This window comes from Nilaparvata lugens, chromosome 2 (assembly GCF_014356525.2).
Source record: "Nilaparvata lugens isolate BPH chromosome 2, ASM1435652v1, whole genome shotgun sequence".
In the NCBI taxonomy this organism is placed as follows: Eukaryota; Metazoa; Arthropoda; class Insecta; order Hemiptera; family Delphacidae; genus Nilaparvata; species Nilaparvata lugens.
In genome coordinates this window covers 25,948,917-25,968,448 of record NC_052505.1, presented here as the reverse complement: position 1 = coordinate 25,968,448, position 19,532 = coordinate 25,948,917, and the positions used below count along the sequence as shown (strand labels likewise).

Sequence of the window (19,532 nt, the reverse complement as noted above, 5' to 3'; positions counted from 1 at the left end):
TATGCGCCAGCCAATGTGATAAAACCGGCCACATATTTATCTTTCCATTTTTGGTCTTGACCTTGGAGGAAGGTCAATGTCATAGGTCCACCAAGACTGTGTGCAATCAATATAACCCGTTTCTTGCCATTATTATTGTAAGTCTCCTCAATCAAATTTTTCATATCAATGAACCATTGTTTGTTTTCATCTGTGGAAACGCATACATACACGCTAATTTGTAGTTTGTACTATCCATTGTGATAATGCTTTTTCAAATTAATTACTCTTCATTCACAGTGGTGCCAAATAGGGGCAGAGTTCGCCAACTACATCCTTCAAGTTCTATACAGAGATCTCAAAAACAAATATTGTGTGGGAGAGGGTCAAAATTAATTCAGCAGTGTTTAAAACGACTATTGACAACATTCTTTCAAAATGGGTGAGTTGAAGGGGGGAGAGGAGCGTCCATGGGCTTGGAGGGAATTTCTGAGAATTTCTATTTATGTATCATGGATGTATCCTATGGGAATTAAATTTCATTCACTCCACATCAAAGAATTTTTTCACCAGAACATAATACTGTGATGGTAAATGGTAAGCCCATACTAAAGAACTTGCTATTTTAAGTAGAGCTCACTCAATATTGAGAGATTCATAGCAAAGGACCACAGTTTTGAATACAAGCAACTGGCAGTTTTATAATGTGAATGGGTTTGTTTTTACATTCATAAATATTTGTCAAACACAATACAACTTTTGTATAAAACTGGAATGACATCCAAGTTATCCAGATTTTGTGAATAAATGTGTTTTATTATTCATAGATATTTGTAACTCAACCCATTTTTTGTATAGAACAGGGATAATCTTCCAAGCTATTTTAATTGTGTTAATGGATGTGTCTTGATATTCATAAAAATATTTTGTAGAACACAACCTAATTTTTGTACAGAACTGGGATTGTTATTGTTTTGAAGGTACGGATTCAAGGATCCAAAGGTTCAAAGAACCCCACACGTCAACTAAAGCTTATTGTGTTCCCGAATAGTATGTTAGTTAGGCAAACCAATATCTGTGTTCTTTACAAGAACCAGTAGTTTTTCCCTATACTAACATCCCATTCATCACTCGGATGCTTGTTGCAATCCAGTGTGATATGTCTGGCAGTCTCTTCAGACAGATTAATCCTCGTTACCTACGTGAGCTCCACTCCTGGCCTTCTTTGAAGGTCCTAACGCTGAGGAAGGGGTGGCCAAGCTGCCTCTAGGGCGCCCGGCCACCCTTGACTCAGCCCCTTCACCCACATTTGTGCCTGGAGTTTCACCCATCTCTGGTCTCTTGGATTTTTCTTTTAGCTCCTCCAAAACTCTGCAGGGTCAAAAGCCTCACCTCTTCCAAGAAGTTTTGCCTGAATAGCCGCTCTTCTCCGGGCAGTGGTGAGTTTTGGTCTCCACCCATAAACTCGTGACCTACGTGAGTTCCACTTCTGGCTTCTTTGTAGGTCCTAGCGCTGAAGGAAGGATCGCCAAATTGTTTCTAGGGCACCTGGTCACCCTCGACTTAGCCTCTTGACCTACATTTGTGGCTGTAGTTTCATCCATCTCTAGTCTCTTGGGGTTTTTCTCTTTGACCCTCCGAAACTGCCTTATGGGGCAGATCCCGTGGGTTTGAAGGCAAGGCAACTTCTGGAGTTGCCTTTAGGTCCATTTCAGTCGTCTCCTACGACAAGCATGGATACTGTAGGTGAATTCTGGTTTTCAACACATTCTTGAGTACGATGATCAACTCAAAGCTCCCCCAACCCACAGGGGGCACAGAACTGAGATGTCATCTAAGTGATTTGGATCAACATCTAGGAACTGAATGTCATTGCTATGCAGAGTAGTTTCCTGATGCTGAATCGATCTAGGGTGAATCAGTCCTCAATACAGTATAGTCCAGGAATCAAATTGTGTGACTGTGATTGTATGTATGTTATGCGTACCATGTAACCTATGATGCATACCATATCTATGGTCAAAGATGTTGCTTGTGATGGGAAAATCACTACAGACATCAGCGAGCTTCTCAAGGCTGTCTGTTCTAGCACGGTGACAGTATCCCCATATCACCTATCCCGTGGATTCAAAAGTTTATGGGAATTCATTGCATGTTCATGAATACTCAACAAACTATAGTAATTTATAGTAATTGTGACATTGGAGTAAACAAACTCTATTCTTTGTAAAGGATTTCTTGATGTTATTCAATCGATTGGAACCATTAAAGATCAATTTTCCAGTTGAAACATTTTTCAAACAAATTTAGACTAACTGAATTGGGGTAGATTTTCTTCTATGTAGATGAGTGACGAGGCTTGGGGATACCTTGAAACAGGCTCTGATAGTACTTTGTCAAATCGCATTGTTACTTCGTCACCTCACACTGTATTTATATTATTATGGTGAGGAAACATATTTGCATTTTTCCTGAATAATAACTAAATAAATACATCTCAATCTCTCTCATCAGGATTAAATAACTTAAACCTAGTACATAATAGCTTCTTGAATTGATTGAAGTGGCCTGTAAAAAGTGTCCTGACTTACAGGGAGCCTTGCGGAAATCATAGGGAGCTCCTCGGAGATTGACATTGCGCACGTAACCTCTACTATTGACCAGGGCTTCCACTAGATCATGATAGTACTTCCCACTATCCAAACTCTTAGGGTTGACATTCTCGATCTTGGCTGTGTCTCCAAAGCCAGGTATCCGTGTCTCCACGCCAGGTGGAGGATTGGTTGTGTGTGTCTTACTATCATATACCATTCTCAAGTTGTCTGCCTGAATGAGTAAAAGAAAAATATTGATAAATGATATTGTTCTAAAAACTAATATATTATGAGCTCATGTCAATAGATAGAATGTGATGTTGAATGCTCATCAGCCAATCATAATTCTATTTTGTGAGATGATGTCGTAGTATCTGATTATATTCACAAATACATATACCTAATTGTAATACTCATACAAAAGATGTTGCTGATAATAAACTAAGTCTTATTTATGATGTCCCACTATCACTATCCCCACTAACATTATCAAAGATCATAGAATAGAATAGAATAGGATAGTCTTTATTCATCAGATGTAAGAAATACATTGGAACAGTGTCAATAAATAAAAAATATATAGATATAAATAACTAGGCTAGCCTAGTATAGACAAAAACGTTTCGTCAAAAATCAGTGTTAAACTCTGTACCGTGCTATGAATTTAGAAAGTTTATTTGGAATTTAGAATTTAGAAGCACACACAATTATAACTTAATAAAAGGGATTCTTGATAAACATACCTAGTGCTAGAGAACGGGATTCCAGAAATGACAAGAGAGACAACGAAATAGAGAGAAGATATCAACTATATTGTCACCTCTTACAGTTTAATTCAACAATTTATAAAACAAAATGAAGTTACATCATGAAAACCGAAAATAAAATTACTAAATTTAGAAAGTTATCTCAGATATAGATAATTCGGTAATAACCTACTCTGTCTGGTCTACATTGAAAACGTTTTAGATTGAATCATGAGAAGCTTTAACGACTCTAATTTCAGAAAGAAGAATTGGAATATATCATAGATATTTCTCAGAGGTTAATCATGAATAACAATACATCTTTTAAAAGGAATATCAACATAAAATTCTTAGAACATTTAGAACACACTTGGAAACTTTTAAAACACTATCAAAACATTATCAAATATTAATAATCCCCAATAATAACTATTCTGTATCTTTATATCATGAAAGCTGCAAAGACAAATATTCCTCAAGTATCACATCACGGAATTTTATATAGGAAGACTATTCAAAAATATGTGATATCAAACAAATTTAGAAAAGCTAAGGTCCTTGAAACTTCTATTCGATCCTTTACAACTTTAAGACCAAAATTATTTTAAAACATTAATTTATCAATAAGGGACCTTCGAATATTTCATATACTAATTCAACTTTCAGTAGTTTAGTAGATTATAAAATATAAATTTAAAGAAAACTGAAATTCCCAGCTGGATCCTTACAGAGAAAATATGGCCTCACATTTCAATGTAAAGATACAACCGAAAATCTATTACTCAAACCAAATTAATAAAATTTGTAATCTATTCATTCCCAATTACGATTTAACACAAAAGTCTAATTCCGCACGTTTTAATTGATTGGATAGTTCTTGTTTTACACCCCTCCCCTTTTTGAAAGTCTATAGTCACTAAAACCCATTCTGTCACATCCGGAGTTCCTGGGACGTTCGTTTAATTTGGAAAAAAGTTGTTACCTCAAAGCTGGTCCTTCAACTCAAATTTAGGCTCGGTGATTGAGCTCTATCATCAGGAGACAGCATACTCCAAGCTTCTAGGACTGCTATCGATTTATAGGCATCTCAGCGGCTTAGAGACACACGTTCATGAACCCGTAAATTGATGGACTCGTACATTGATGGACCCATACTTTCACGGAGCCGAACTTTGACCGCTGTTAGAATAAAAAAATGAACTAGGATGATACAAATTAACTTAACTTCAGTTATATCATAAAGTCAACCTACTTCAGGTTATATATAACTCAAATCAATACTTATTACTTTAAAACACAAATAGACATTACCTACTTCAATATCTTGATTCAATAGAAAAGAATTTATTTGTAATCAGGTTCATGCCCTTTATACAAAGAGATGGGTACATAGCATTTCATAATACCAAACTTTAATTCACTAGTTGATTGAACGACATTTCATAACAAGGTCTTTCGAGTATTGTTGTTAGTTTGTTCAATAGGTTAATTTTGTTTATTTTAGGTTGATAGCTTCCTCTTCAAAAATAATTAAAAATCTCAATTCCTTCTAATAGGCGCTCTAAATTTCTACAAAACATATACCGTTCATTTTCTTCCAACATTTATCAGTTTGAATATCCATTACCACCTTCCATTCAAATCAAAAGGACTATTCTCAATTATTATACTCTAATTACATTACAATAAATACTTTGATGGAAGCTTTTATCGATAATAATAATTTCATTAATTATATTATAAATCTATGACGTACCTTTAGTAGCGGTTAAAGGAGGAAAATCTCCATTGTGAGGTGACAATTTGATTTCCTCTCTTCTCAATTAAAGCAACTACTGAGGCGGAAAAAACTAAAATTGCTACTGGAACAAAAGGTTCCAGAGCCAAATACTAAAAGCCTAAAACTTGCCTAAAGGCAAGAAAGCCATGATTAACTCAAAATACTGATCAGACTACATTTTGTACTGCTTATGACAGAGGACAGACGCTGAGTGAAGCCCACGGTACGCTTGCCTGGTCTAGGAGCTGTGTGATCGTCCATACTAGATAGACCTAACCAACGTTAACTATGATTGGCTGTTACCATTTTATTGAAAATATTCATCGAAATTTCTGCCAATAGAAAGGAACAGTACAAATACAATTTAAGATACATTCTCCCACCAAGTGACAGCAAGAGAGGTCATGAACCAGCACTGATGCTCCAAGAAAATCGTTGATTTTCTTAGTACTATAACTTCTATGCACACACTTGCAGAGTCGACACAACACAACGCAGAAAACCAAAACAGCGAAATCCATTTTCATAACAGGCTGACTTCTCATGATAATTCGCAAAATCCTCATCGTTCACAATTGGAACAATGAAAATTGTTACAACTCTTGAAACGAATACAGCGACAATTTGACCAGATATTCCCTTAGATACTCCACAAACATTCTTGGATCTTCTAATATTTGAAGACTGCTTGGTAACTTTACAAACACTTCTTACCTCTGTATATGTTTTTTTTTGTAAAAAGATCTAATCTGTGCCTATCTATTATACGACCAAACCTTGTATTGTAACCGTGAGTGTTATTTCTCAAGTTTGTGTCACCAAATTTTTTGAAAAAGACTATATCATATAAATATTTATTGTCCATATATTGTTTAAATTTCCAGGTACGAGAAAGCTAATTTTACAGAATCAGTTCTATTGAGGTTCAGCATGATTCTTATTGCTCGTTTTTGCTGTTTTAGAATTTTATCAAGGTTACTTTTACTTGTATTACCATATATGCAGAGACCATAATGATAGATGTGCATGTACTACTGAGTGGTATATTGTTTTTAATATTTGTATACTACATAAACTGGACATTTGACGCAATGCATATAGACCTGAGGATATTTTTTTTCACAACATTGGCAACATGATTATCCCACGGAAGGTTGCTATCTATTAACAGACTAAGAAATTCAGTTTGATCTTTACAATCTAAAAGGGTGTTATTCATAGCTACGTTTGGACACAATTCACTCCTGTTCTGCCTTGTTGAAAAGGGGACTACAATAGACTTACTTGAATTCAGCAAGAGATTTCGGCTATTCAGGTATTCATTAATAGAGGACAGGCCTACAGCAGATGAGAGTTCTACATTCTCAATCGATTTTCCTGAAAATATGATGTTAGCATCATCTGCATAGAGACACACAGAGGCATGTGCTCGAACCACATCAGGCAGACCCTTGATGTAACATAGAGATAGTAAGGGACCCAAGATGGACCCTTGAGGGACACCATACTTTAAACTTCTTAGGGTAGAGCGATAACTGTATTTGTAACTATGATTATTTTTCTCCTCAGTATGCTCAATTTCAACAAATTTCTGTCTGCCAATCAAATAAGATGAGAACCACTTCCTCTCCTTATCATGAACTCCTAATTCCTCTAATGCGTGCAAAATAACATTACGAGACACACTATCAAATGCACGTGTTATATCTAAAAATATGCCAATAATTCTCTCACCTTTATCTATTGTATTAATTATGGTATCTATGAAATCCACCATTGTTGTAATTGTTGACTTTCTTGAGCGGGAACCATGCTGTTCTTTATCCAATAAATGGTTTGCTTCTGAGTATTTCATTAATATTGGATATATAACACATGTTCAACGATTTTTGAGAAAACTGATAACAACGCTATTGGTCTGTAGCAGCCTGGATCTTTGATGTAACCTTTTTTAAATATTGGAAAAACTTTAGCTATCTTCAGTTTATCAGGAAATTGACATGCTATAAGGGATGAATTTATAATGTGTGTTAATGGCTTGATTATAGCTCGTAAAACTCCTTTCACTACTGTTATCTGACCCAGAAGAGTGTTTGTTCTCAAATGACATCACTATTTTATGTAACTGACACTCAGTAATAGGTTCGAATCTAAACCTCAATGAAGATTGACAACAACGTGGATTTTGTACAGTTACAGGTCTAGAGCAATTGGGAATATCTGGTTTAACAAACCTATCAACTGTCGAAACAAAAAAATCATTATAGTTATTTGTGCAACTAGTGCGCAAAGTGACAGTTTGCTGCACCGAAAGAAACGTTTACGCCCGAGCCGTAGGCGAGGGCGGAATGGTTTCTTGAGTGCAGCAAAGGAACTTTGCACACGTATTTCACATTAAGTTTTTCCTACAGTTACCATTGAATATGAAAAGTTGGTAATTATTGGTAAAATTCCCTGAAATCCATCAAATGTAATGTGTCAGTTACATATCTGTGTAATTTTATTATTAATAAGTAAAATAGAATTTAGTATGTGTGTTTTTTTTTGGGGGGGGGGGGCGGCTGTGTGGTGTCAACTGCTGTCTTCCACTGTTGTCCACCACCTCAAGATTCTTATAACGAGCACCACAGTCACAGTTACCAACTTAATTTTGATCTTACTGCACTGGTGCTCCATATAACCTACTAACTATTTTGCGCTGCCATGTTGCAAATCTGGAGTGCAGGAAAAATTTTTCACGCACTAGAGCGGAAAAGTGATTTTTTGCGTTCTGTAATCAGTGCAGCAATGGCCACTTTTCAAGGGAACTGTAGGAAAAATATATTGCTGACAGTACTAGGATTGGTTTAGTGTCGTTGACCATTGCTTATTACACTTGCTCTTCCTATTCTTACCCACCTCAGCATTTATAACTTTCCAACTTACTTTATTCTTATTTTTATAATTAGAAATTTTCCCATCAAAATATTTTTGTTTATTCTTTAAAATCATAAGTTTAAGAACTTTTCTATTATCATGAATGTTAATATGTTGAGAATAGTCGAGGCGTGTATAACCTCAATAGGTGAGAATTTTTAGCATATTCATTGATGATCTCCAGTAACTCATCAGATATTGAAGCAGATTTTAGAATTACATGATTTTTGAATCATCCCATTATGGAAATGTATGTTGTCATAAGAGCAATCATAATTCAATGGATGAGTACAATTTATGCGCTTTATGTAGTTGAGAAGTTGATATTGTGGTAGTTATTCATATTAAATTAAAAGACTGAGAAATTGTCGAAACCACAGATTTTCAACGTCATATTCCCATAAAAATCTATGGTTTCGTCAATTTTTAAGTCTTTTCATTAAACAATTTATGCTTGCTTACACACTAATTCATGAATTAGCTTCAATTATAATTATTATTATTCCAGTAACTGGAATATTTCTTTGTTTATATCAACAACCATACATTTATATTACAACTGAATACCTGTCTCAAGAATCACATAGAAACTGAATACGATGACTAAAAAACTACCACTTGAACTACTCTGTATATGAACTTATTGGCCTGGTGATAAGGTAAGTGAGCTTGCTCTGGCTGCGTAATCTGGGTGCCCACTGCCCAGTCTTTGTAACATTGATGTGGAGAACATGAAAAAAACTAGCTTTTTTATTCATAATCAAAAAGTCCTCACCCAACAGTCTACAAAGGGAAGTGGAAGAACTACTTCTATACTAGCCCAAACGTTGAAGAATCCATCACTCTTCTTGAAGCAAAATTCGTTTGGCACATCTTTTTTGTCAGTAAGTTTAGCCTCAATCTGACTTCCCGAATAACCTGGAACTGAATTCGTTAATTAGTTCAGATTACATTAGACTATTTGATTCGGTTACTTCAGGTAGAATCAGATTGGATTTCTCTATTCATCTAGATCACAGTAGCGTATCCTATTGTATATAATTACTAGCAGGTAACACGTACTCCACAAGGGACTATTTTAAAACTTGACAAACTGAAAACTTGACGTAATGAAATCTAGAAGAACTGAAAATGGACCTATAAGAATCCTCGGGTGATTAAGAATTTATATGCAACATTTCAAGTAAATCAGTCCAGTAGTTCAGACGTGATGATGCGTCAAACATAATTTTCCTATCCTTTACACATGTATACGTGTATGAGCCAGTTCTTTCCTAATAATTATAGAATAGAAGATGATAATTGGATGATAATATCAATATCTTTGAATGAGAATAACTTTTGAAAGGTTTGAGATATCGATGTGTGGTTTTTACCATACCTTTTCTCTTGAAATCCTGTATCGAAATCATGTATCATATGACAACCTTCCAATTTAAAAAAATGAAGTTGGATCCAAAAAAGCGGTTACAAAATGGTGGAAAAATTTGGGTGCGACGGAAAACCTGTTTTTATAATTGGAATATGATGGCATGGTGGCAAATTGGTTCTAGGTGGCATGCCAAATAACCGATTCCCATTTGGTCGAAATTATTATTTTGTCGCAAAGATGGAAAATTGAAGAATTCCAAATGGAAGAATTGAAACTTGTACTTTCCCAAATGGCCGAATTCCAAATGATCGAAAAGTTTCAACAGTAATCCCATTTGGCCGAAAATCCGAAAATCTCAACTGTCGCAAAAGGTCGAAGATTTGATTTTTCCATCTGACCGATTCTCAAACAGTTGAATCCCATATGATAGAAAAATTTTGTAGTTCGTTGCAAATATTCGAATCCTATTTGGTAGAAAAAATTAGTAGTTTGTCGCAAATAGTCGAATTTCTATTTGGTAGAAACGTTTTGTAGTTTGTCGCATCAGCTCCGTGAACTTGTAATGCACATGTCAGAAAAAATCTGAAGAAATTGTCAATAAACTACGAATGTTGTGTCGTCTGAATATGCAAAAATCTGGTGTGGCGCACTCACACAACTTTCCTTGCCGTTATGAAAGTTTATCACCTGACGCTAGTGTTCCCGCGCATGATAAGTCTACTATTCAAAGATTTGATCCATCTGATGACAGGGCAATAACACTGGAGACCCACGAGGTCTGCAATCTCTTCATAGTGAATCATTTAATAGAATCAACAGTTGCCAACAATTTGCAATCACATTTTCTCGAATTACGAGCTTATTTTCAATTTTAGGTGAAACTGTTACAAAACATTAATTGTAGAGATTCTCATGTTCAATCTTCCCCACTCAAAATTTCTTGTTTAAATTGTATCTGAAGCCTGATAATTGAGAATCTAAAATCAAACTTTGCATAGATGGGGCGGAGCTCCTGAAATTTTTACAGATATGGGACTTGTGGCAGTTGATAGAGCTTATCGATGACTATTCCAGGTATAACTTTAATCAAAATCATTGGAGCCGTTTTTGAGAAAATCGCGAAAAACCCTGTTTTTCAGGGTTCGCCTGATCGCCATCTTTGATCGAAATTGTTCGTGTCGGATCCTTATATTGTAAGGACCTTACGTTCCAAATTTCAAGTCATTCCGTAAATTGGGAGATGAGATATCGTGTACATAGACGCACATACACTCGTACACACACACACATACAGACCAATACCCAAAAACCACTTTTTTGGACTCAGGGGACCTTGAAACGTATAGAAATTTAGAAATTAGGGTACCTTAATTTTTTTCGGAAAGCAATACTTTCCTTACCTGTGGTAATAGGGCAAGGAAAGTAAAAATTGAGTTTTGTACAAGCACCGGTTTTTTTAGACGCTTTTGAAGATGGAGTCAAGGTCATACAATGTATGATATTATGTCATATCATTGATTATTTCCCTATGCTGGCTACCTGCCAGCTTCGCTACCGCTCATGCAGGCAGTATATACAGGCGTGATAATACGATTTGAATTACTTTGAATGAATAAAATACTTGATCTAATTCGGAAACATGATCTATTGAATCATCTCCAACCACAAATGAATTATGTACAAGCACAGTTTTCACGTAAAAATTTCAAAGTTCAATATTAGTGATAGTAGGCCTAGTTTTCTTGAACCCATAAACATCACGTCGCATCGCATTTCTCATGTTATTTTAGACTGAATGCAATGTTTTATACATATCGAATCATTTATGACCAAGAATGAATTTTTTAAAAGCACAGTTTTCACGAAATAAAATTTGAAAGCTAAATACCAGTTGAAGAAGTTCTCTAGGAATTCATAATAATTACTCACAAAGGTCAAGTGGATGACATTTCTTCTGTTATTTTGTACTGAATGCAATTTGTGATACATATCGAATCATTCCAGACCAAGAATGAGTTTTGTACAAGCACAGTTTTCACGAAAAATATCTTCAAAGTTCAATATTAGTAATAGTAGTACTCTGTAGAATTCTTGAATAATCAACCACAAAGGTCAAGTCAATCGCACTTCTCATCTTATTTTAGACTGAATGCAATGCTTAACATAGCTAAACATAAATTGGATCATTCTTGATCAGGAATGAATTTTGTACAAGCACAGTTTTCATGAGAAGAAATTTCAAAGTTCAATATTAGTAATAGTGATACTATAGGGAATTCTTGAATAATTAACCATAAAAGTCAAGTGCATATAATTTCTCCTGTTATTATGGACAGAATGCAATGGTTAACATATATTGAATCATCCCTGATCAAGAATGAATTTTGTACAAGCACAGTTCTCACTAAAAAAGATTTCAAAGTTCAATACCAGTTATAGGTATCCTCTTGAGAATTCTTGAATAAACAACCACACAAGTGCATCGCATTTGTTCTGTTATAATGGACTGAATGAAATGTTTAACATATACAGAATCATTCCTGATCACGGATGGATTTCCTACAAGCACAGTTTTCACGAAAAAAATGACAAAGTTCAATATTAGTAATAGTGATACTATGGGGAATTCTTGAATAATCAACCATTGAAGTCAAGTGCAAGGCATTTCTCCTGTTATTATGGACTGAATGCAATGTTGAACATATATAGGAATATTCCTGATCTCGAATGGATTTTGTACAAGCATAGTTTTCACAAAAAAAATAATAGGTGAACTGCGATGCACTTGACTTTTGTGGTTGATTATTCAAGAATTACCAAGAGGAAACCTATAACTTGTATTGGACTTTGAAATATTTTTTCCTGAGATCTGTGCTTGTACGAAATTCATTCGTGATCAGAAATTATTCTTTATGTGTTAAACATTGCATTCATTGCAAAATAAGAGAAGAAATGCCATGCACTTGACTTTTGTGGTTGATTATTCAAGAATTCCCCATAGTATCACTATTACTAATATTGAACTTTGAATTTTTTTTCGAGAAAACCGTGCTTGTACAAAATGCATTCGTGATCAGGAATTATTCTTTATGTGTTGAACATTGCATTCAGTCCATAATCACAGAAGAAATGCCATGCACTTGACCTTTGTGGTTGATTATTCAAGAATTCCCCATAGTAACACTATTACTAATATTGAACTTTGAATTTTTTTCGTGATAACCGTGCTTGTACAAAATTCATTCGTGATCAGGGATTATTCTTCATGTGTGGAACATTGCATTCAGTCCATAATAACAGGAGAAATGCCATCCTATTGACCTTTGTGGGTAATTATTTAAGAATCTCTAGAGGACTTCTTCAACTAGTATTCAGCTTTCAAATTTTATTTCGTGGAGACCGTGCTTTTAAAAAATTCATTCTTGGTCAGAAATGATTCGATATGTATAATCTGTTCTTGAAGGCCCCTTTCAAACTGCAGAATCCTGGCTCCTGAAGATCAAATTACGGAAGATCATATTTCATATTTCGCAGCTTTCCTGTGCTTTCACATGTGGATCTTACAAATAAGCCGACGGATCTAACAATTACGCCGACGTTTGCTCAAAGTATGACTCATCACTTTTTCTGAGAGTCTAACTTCCTTGAAAATATAGATAGAAGATTTCTGATTTCGGATTTGGATTCAGTGACCCCAAATTCTTCATAGCGGTAGTCCCATTTTCAAAAATACCCGAAAACAAGGGAGTTATAGCTGTTTTTAATATAGCTTTCCATTATCATATGATTATATAGTAAACGTACAAAGATAACAATACTTCCGCCTCACGAAGAGACAGGCAAAGGTTTCAAGAAGTTTTCAAACACCTAAAAAGTTTAAACATGAACATTTTTAATTTTCAAAAGTTTAAAAAGAATTAAACTTTGAAAAGATGAATCCAAATATGAGCTTATAAATCATCTCCACTCATCACCCAATAAAATACAAGGGAAAGGACAAGCTGGTAAACTTCACTGAATTTCAGTTGTCATTCAACAATCTAATTTATCAGGTTCAAATAGTTGAATATAACTCCAAAATACAAGTGAATATTTCTTTGCAACAATCAGAAAAAAACTATTATGAACGTACAGTATAAACATTGTGGTGATCTGAATCTATCTATGGTAATAATAGGAACTAAAAGAATAAAAATAATGTTATTCCATTCCAACTAAAACGAAACTGATGACTGTGTTTGTATTAGAACTGCTGAGTGGATAATGCATACTGAGAAAGTCATGAATAGTCGGTAAAAACGAACAGGTACTCTACTTCTACTATACAGTACGTATGTACTGTAGCTATTATAATACAACTTACACTGTATTCGTGTAGGAAATTTGGTGGGACATTTATCTTGATTTCTGGAAATACCCAAAAATAAGGGAGTAAGATAACTTTGAAAAACCAGCGTTTTTCTGCCGATTGACGAAACAGATTGAAAATTATTCTAAGACATATTATGTCTTGAATTAAAAACGTGTAACAGGTATCCAGATTCAAGCTATCAAGCTTTTCATAAATTTATTTGTCTCCCCATGGCAGTAGGTTTGCGCCCAACGTTTTCACTTGAACATTTCTGTGATAATCATTAAATTATGATAGAACACATTATCATATTGATCTTCTAAATCCAGTTATGCCGGGTCTACACGACAACGATATTTGCGCAAACTTGGCTCAGAGCCAGGTTTACGCAAATCTGGCTTTGAGCCAAGTTTGTTCAAACCTCTGTTCACACGACACCAGCTTTAACACAAACCTGTATTATAAACTAAACCATAATAAATTCAATACGAAGTCTTTGAAGTGTTTATAAACTTGAGATGAACAGTGACTCAAGCCTCCTCCTCCTCCTCCTCCTCCTCCTCCTCCTCCTCCTCCTCCTCCTCTCCTCCTCCTCCTCCTCCTCCTCCTCCTCCCCTCCTCCTCCTCCTTCTCCTCCTCCTCCTCCTCCTCCTCCTCCTCCTCCCCTCCTCCTCCTCCTCCTCCTCACACTACTCTTCCTCCTCCTCCTCAACTACTCCACCTCCTCCTCTTCCTCCTCCACGTTCCCCTTCTCCTCCAACTTGTCCTTCTCCACCTCCTCCTCCTCCTTCACCTCCTCCTTCTCTTCCTCCTCCTCCATCTACTCCTCCACCTACTCCTCCTACACCTCCTAGTCCTCTCCTCCTCGTCCTCCTCCTCCACCTACTCCTCCACCTACTCCTCCGCCTCATCATCCTCCTCCGCCTCCTCCTCCAACTCCTCCCACTTCTCCTCCTTCTCCTCAATAATAATAATCAAGAATACTGCTTATCAAGTGAAGAGTGAATAACTATATCTTTTACATTACTATGTAGTAAATAAGATAATTATTATCCATTTGAAAATATTCCTTGTTTTCGAGTGTTTTTGAGAATTCACTTATTTAATTTGAGGGTGCTGAATCCGAATCTGAAATCGCGAATTCTCTATCTTCATTTTGAAGCGGTTTAGGTTTTGATGGATAACTTAGATGAGACATAATCGTTTCCTAGAAAAATTGACGCAAACCTGGCTGAGATTGATCGAAGAAAGCACAAACCTTCAAACCTCATTAATTCACAACGATCTCCAGTCTACACGACGCAAACTTAGTGCAAACCTGGTAGGTTTGCGCTAATATCGTTGTAGTGTAGACCGGGCATTACATGCACATCAATTTCCGTAAAATTAATTTTTACCGTTCCTATGAATTCTACCAGGTTCAGCGCAACTTGTTAAATATCATAATGTTTGATTCAAGAGAATTCATAATAACAGCAAAAAATCGAACAACAAAAAAGCCGAAGTTTGTGTCGACGGTATACAACATAGAAAGCAAAAGCTCGCGCTTGGTCCATAGTTCTACGACTGAGAATTCAGTTCAGCGGCTAAAATTGACAAGCAATGATTATGTTAATCACTACTCATAATTATTATAATAATACAAAGTATAGAACTGATTTTTACTATGATACATGGTTTTCATTCGTTAATAAAAATAAAATGAGATTCCGGTGTCAAAATCATCAAAGTCGCCAGGCTGGTCTGGACTATTCATGACTTTCTCAGTATGCATCATCCACTCAGCAGTTCTAATACAAACACAGTCATCAGTTTCGTTTTAGTTGGAATGGAATGACATTCTTTATTCTTTCAGTTCCTATTATTACCATAGATCGATTCAGATCACCACAATGTTTATACTGTACGTTCATAATAGATTTTTCTGATTGTTGCAAAGAAATATTTACTAGTATTTTGGAGTCATATTCAACTATTTGAACCTGATAAATTAGATTGTTGAATGACAACTGAAATTCAGTGAAGTTCACTAGCTTGTCCTTTCCCTTGTATTTTATTGGGTGATGAGTGGAGATGATTTATAAGTTCATATTTGGATTCATCTTTTCAAAGTTTAATTCTTTTTAAACTTTTGAAAGTTAAAAATGTTCATGTTTGAACTTTTTAGGTGTTTGAAAACTTCTTAAAACCCTTGCCTGTCTCTTCGTGAGGCAGAAGTATTGTTATGTTTGTATGTTTACTATATAATCATATGATAATGGAAAGCTATATTAAAAACAGCTATAACTCCCTTGTTTTCGGGTATTTTTGAGAATGGGACTAACGCTATGAAGAATTTGGGTCACTGAATCCAAATCCGAAATCAGAAATCTTCTATCTATATTTTCAAGGAAGTTAGACTTTCAGAAAAAGTGATGAGTCATACTTTGAGCAAACGTCGGCGTAATTGTTAGATCCGTAGGCTTATTTGTAAGATCCCCATGTGAAAGCACAGGAAAGCTGCGAAATCTGAAATATGATCTTCCGTAATTTGATCTTCAAGAGCCAGGATTCTGCCTTGTGAAAGAGGCCAAAGACGTGACAAAAGGCGGTTCCTGGCTCGGGATCACCATGTGAAAGACACGGTTGGACTCAATGTACTTCGACAAAAAAACGTGAACACTGTTCAGTGTTCAAGTTGCACGTTTCCTATCGTGTGTAAGAGGCCTTCAAGTTGCAAGAGGCCGAACAATGTAGAAATATGATGAATTAACAAGGTATTATATATAAATTATTATGCAACTGTATTATTAGATAATTGAAAAATATATTTTCCTCACGAATAGAAAATGATTAATTGGATTGTTGAATGACAATTGAAATTCAGTGAATTTTACTGTACAACATTCCTTTTCCTCATATTTTATTGGGTGATGAGTGGAGATGATTTATAAGTTCATATTTGGATTCATCTTTTCATAGTTCAATATTTTTTGTAAAACTAGAACTTTTAAAAATTAAAAATTTTTATGTATAAACTTCTCAGGTGTTCAAAAACTTCTTAAAACCTTTGCCTGTCCCTTTGTGAGGCAGGAGTATTATTATCTTAGTACGTACTATATAATCATATGATAATGGAAAGCTATATTAAAACAGCTATAACTCCCTTGTTTTCGGGTATTTTTGAAAATGGGACTTACGCTTTAAAGAATTTGGGGTCGCTGAATCCAAATCCGAAATCAGAAATCTTCTATCTATATTTTTAAGGAAGTTAGACTTTGAGAAAAAGTGATGAGTCATACTTTTCGCAAACGGCGGCATAGTTGTTAGATCTGTCGGCTTATTCGTAAGATCCCCATGTGAAAGTACAGGAGAGCTGCAAAATATGAAATATGATCTTCCATAATATGATATTCCAGGAGCGAGGTCTCTGCCGTGTGAAACTGGCCTAACAGCAAAAAATCGAACAACAAAAAAGCCGAAGTTTGTGTCGACGGTATACAACATAGAAAGCAAAAGCTCGGTCCATAGTTCTACGACTGAGAATTCAGTTCAGCGGCTAAAATTGACAAGCAATGATTATGTTAATCACTACTCATAATTATTATAATAATACAAAGTATAGAACTGATTTTTATTATGATACATGGTTTTCATTCGTTAATAAAAATAAAATGAGATTCCGGTGTCAAAATCATCAAAGTCGCCAGGCTGGTCTGGACTATTCATGACTTTCTCAGTATGCATCATCCACTCAGCAGTTCTAATACAAACACAGTCATCAGTTTCGTTTTAGTTGGAATGGAATGACATTCTTTATTCTTTCAGTTCCTATTATTACCATAGATCGATTCAGATCACCACAATGTTTATACTGTACGTTCATAATAGATTTTTCTGATTGTTGCAAAGAAATATTTACTAGTATTTTGGAGTCATATTCAACTATTTGAACCTGATAAATTAGATTGTTGAATGACAACTGAAATTCAGTGAAGTTCACTAGCTTGTCCTTTCCCTTGTATTTTATTGGGTGATGAGTGGAGATGATTTATAAGTTCATATTTGGATTCATCTTTTCAAAGTTTAATTCTTTTTAAACTTTTGAAAGTTAAAAATGTTCATGTTTGAACTTTTTAGGTGTTTGAAAACTTCTTAAAACCCTTGCCTGTCTCTTCGTGAGGCAGAAGTATTGTTATGTTTGTATGTTTACTATATAATCATATGATAATGGAAAGCTATATTAAAAACAGCTATAACTCCCTTGTTTTCGGGTATTTTTGAGAATGGGACTAACGCTATGAAGAATTTGGGGTCACTGAATCCAAATCCGAAATCAGAAATCTTCTATCTATATTTTCAAGGAAGTTAGACTTTCAGAAAAAGTGATGAGTCATACTTTGAGCAAACGTCGGCGTAATTGTTAGATCCGTCGGCTTATTTGTAAGATCCCCATGTGAAAGCACAGGAAAGCTGCGAAATATGAAATATGATCTTCCGTAATTTGATCTTCAGGAGCCAGGATTCTGCCTTGTGAAAGAGGCCAAAGACGTGACAAAAGGTGGTTCCTGGCTCGGGATCACCATGTGAAAGACACGGTTGGACTCAATGTACTTCGACAAAAAAACGTGAACACTGTTCAGTATTCAAGTTGCACGTTTCCTATCGTGTGTAAGAGGCCTTCAAGTTGCAAGAGGCCGAACAATGTAGAAATATGATGAATTAACAAGGTATTATATATAAATTATTATGCAACTGTATTATTAGATAATTGAAAAATATATTTTCCTCACGAATAGAAAATGATTAATTATTTTCAATGAGTGTAACTTGACTCCAAGTTTGCAAAATACATTAATTTCTCACAATATTCAAGAAAAATTTACCAATATGAACGCCCTTATACAGTGCTATCCTTTCCCAGCTCTGAAATGTCGCCAGATCGTTTTCCAACAATGGAGAAATATGATTAAGTATTTCTTAAAATATAAAAGTATCTCTATATATAATATCAAAGTGTTTTATATCAATTATGAAAACTTATAATGAAATAATTGAGAAATATATTTTCCTGACAAATAAAATATGATCAATTATTTTCAACAAAAAATGTGGACAGTTAATATTACGTCAGATATATTGGAATCATCTATGTTGTATAGTAGGCAGTGGCAAGACGAAAAATCAGCAAAGCTGTTCTCCTATCTATCTCTCATGCCGTTATAACGTGGACCTCACTATTAAAGGAGATTGCAAAACCAGATTCCGATCAATATGATATACAGCCTACATAGCTACATTATATCAATTTTACTATCATACAAGAAGACTTATACATTTATTTTTAATGTTTTATAATTTGCATACTTAGAATGATAGGATTCAATCCATCGGTGAATACTTTGCTGGTGTATAACAATATGAGAAACACTTGGATCCTATAGCTCATCATCCTCCACTTGTGGTAAAACTATTGTTATCCAGTAAGTCACAATGATACTACTAGTCAAATAGGAACTGCATGAATATGACTATCAGACGATCAGTTTCTCTACTCATCAATCTTTTCTGCCTTCTTCTTTCTTGTTGATCAATCAACTCCACTTCTTGACTTGTACATACTATGTAAACTGATCTGACACTCGATAATTGCACTATTCCAGCTATCTTATTGGTTCTGTCTAATTGAGATAACAATTGAAATTGATACACTTGTCAACTTGTTCAACACTTCTCAGTTCTTGTTTTTTCCAAATTCAATAGGTGAAAAAAACATCTGAGCGTGGAAATGTCATTCCTAATGCTTCCACAACAT

General features: G+C 35.1%; 1 protein-coding gene across 1 annotated transcript in view; it reads right to left on the bottom strand.

The window, feature by feature from the left end:
• Positions 1 to 19,278, bottom strand: part of LOC111056838 (phospholipase A2 group XV) — a 24,143-nt gene extending 4,865 nt beyond the window's left edge. The window contains exons 1-4 of the mRNA XM_039420027.1: positions 19,085 to 19,278; positions 8,791 to 8,939; positions 2,571 to 2,805; positions 12 to 190 (exon numbers count right to left, since the gene is read on the bottom strand). Of these exons, the coding sequence (XP_039275961.1) occupies positions 12 to 190; positions 2,571 to 2,805; positions 8,791 to 8,939; positions 19,085 to 19,169 (648 nt within the window). The 5' untranslated portion in view covers positions 19,170 to 19,278. The remainder of the gene's footprint in view (positions 1 to 11; positions 191 to 2,570; positions 2,806 to 8,790; positions 8,940 to 19,084) is intronic.
• Positions 19,279 to 19,532: the final 254 nt, after the last annotated feature.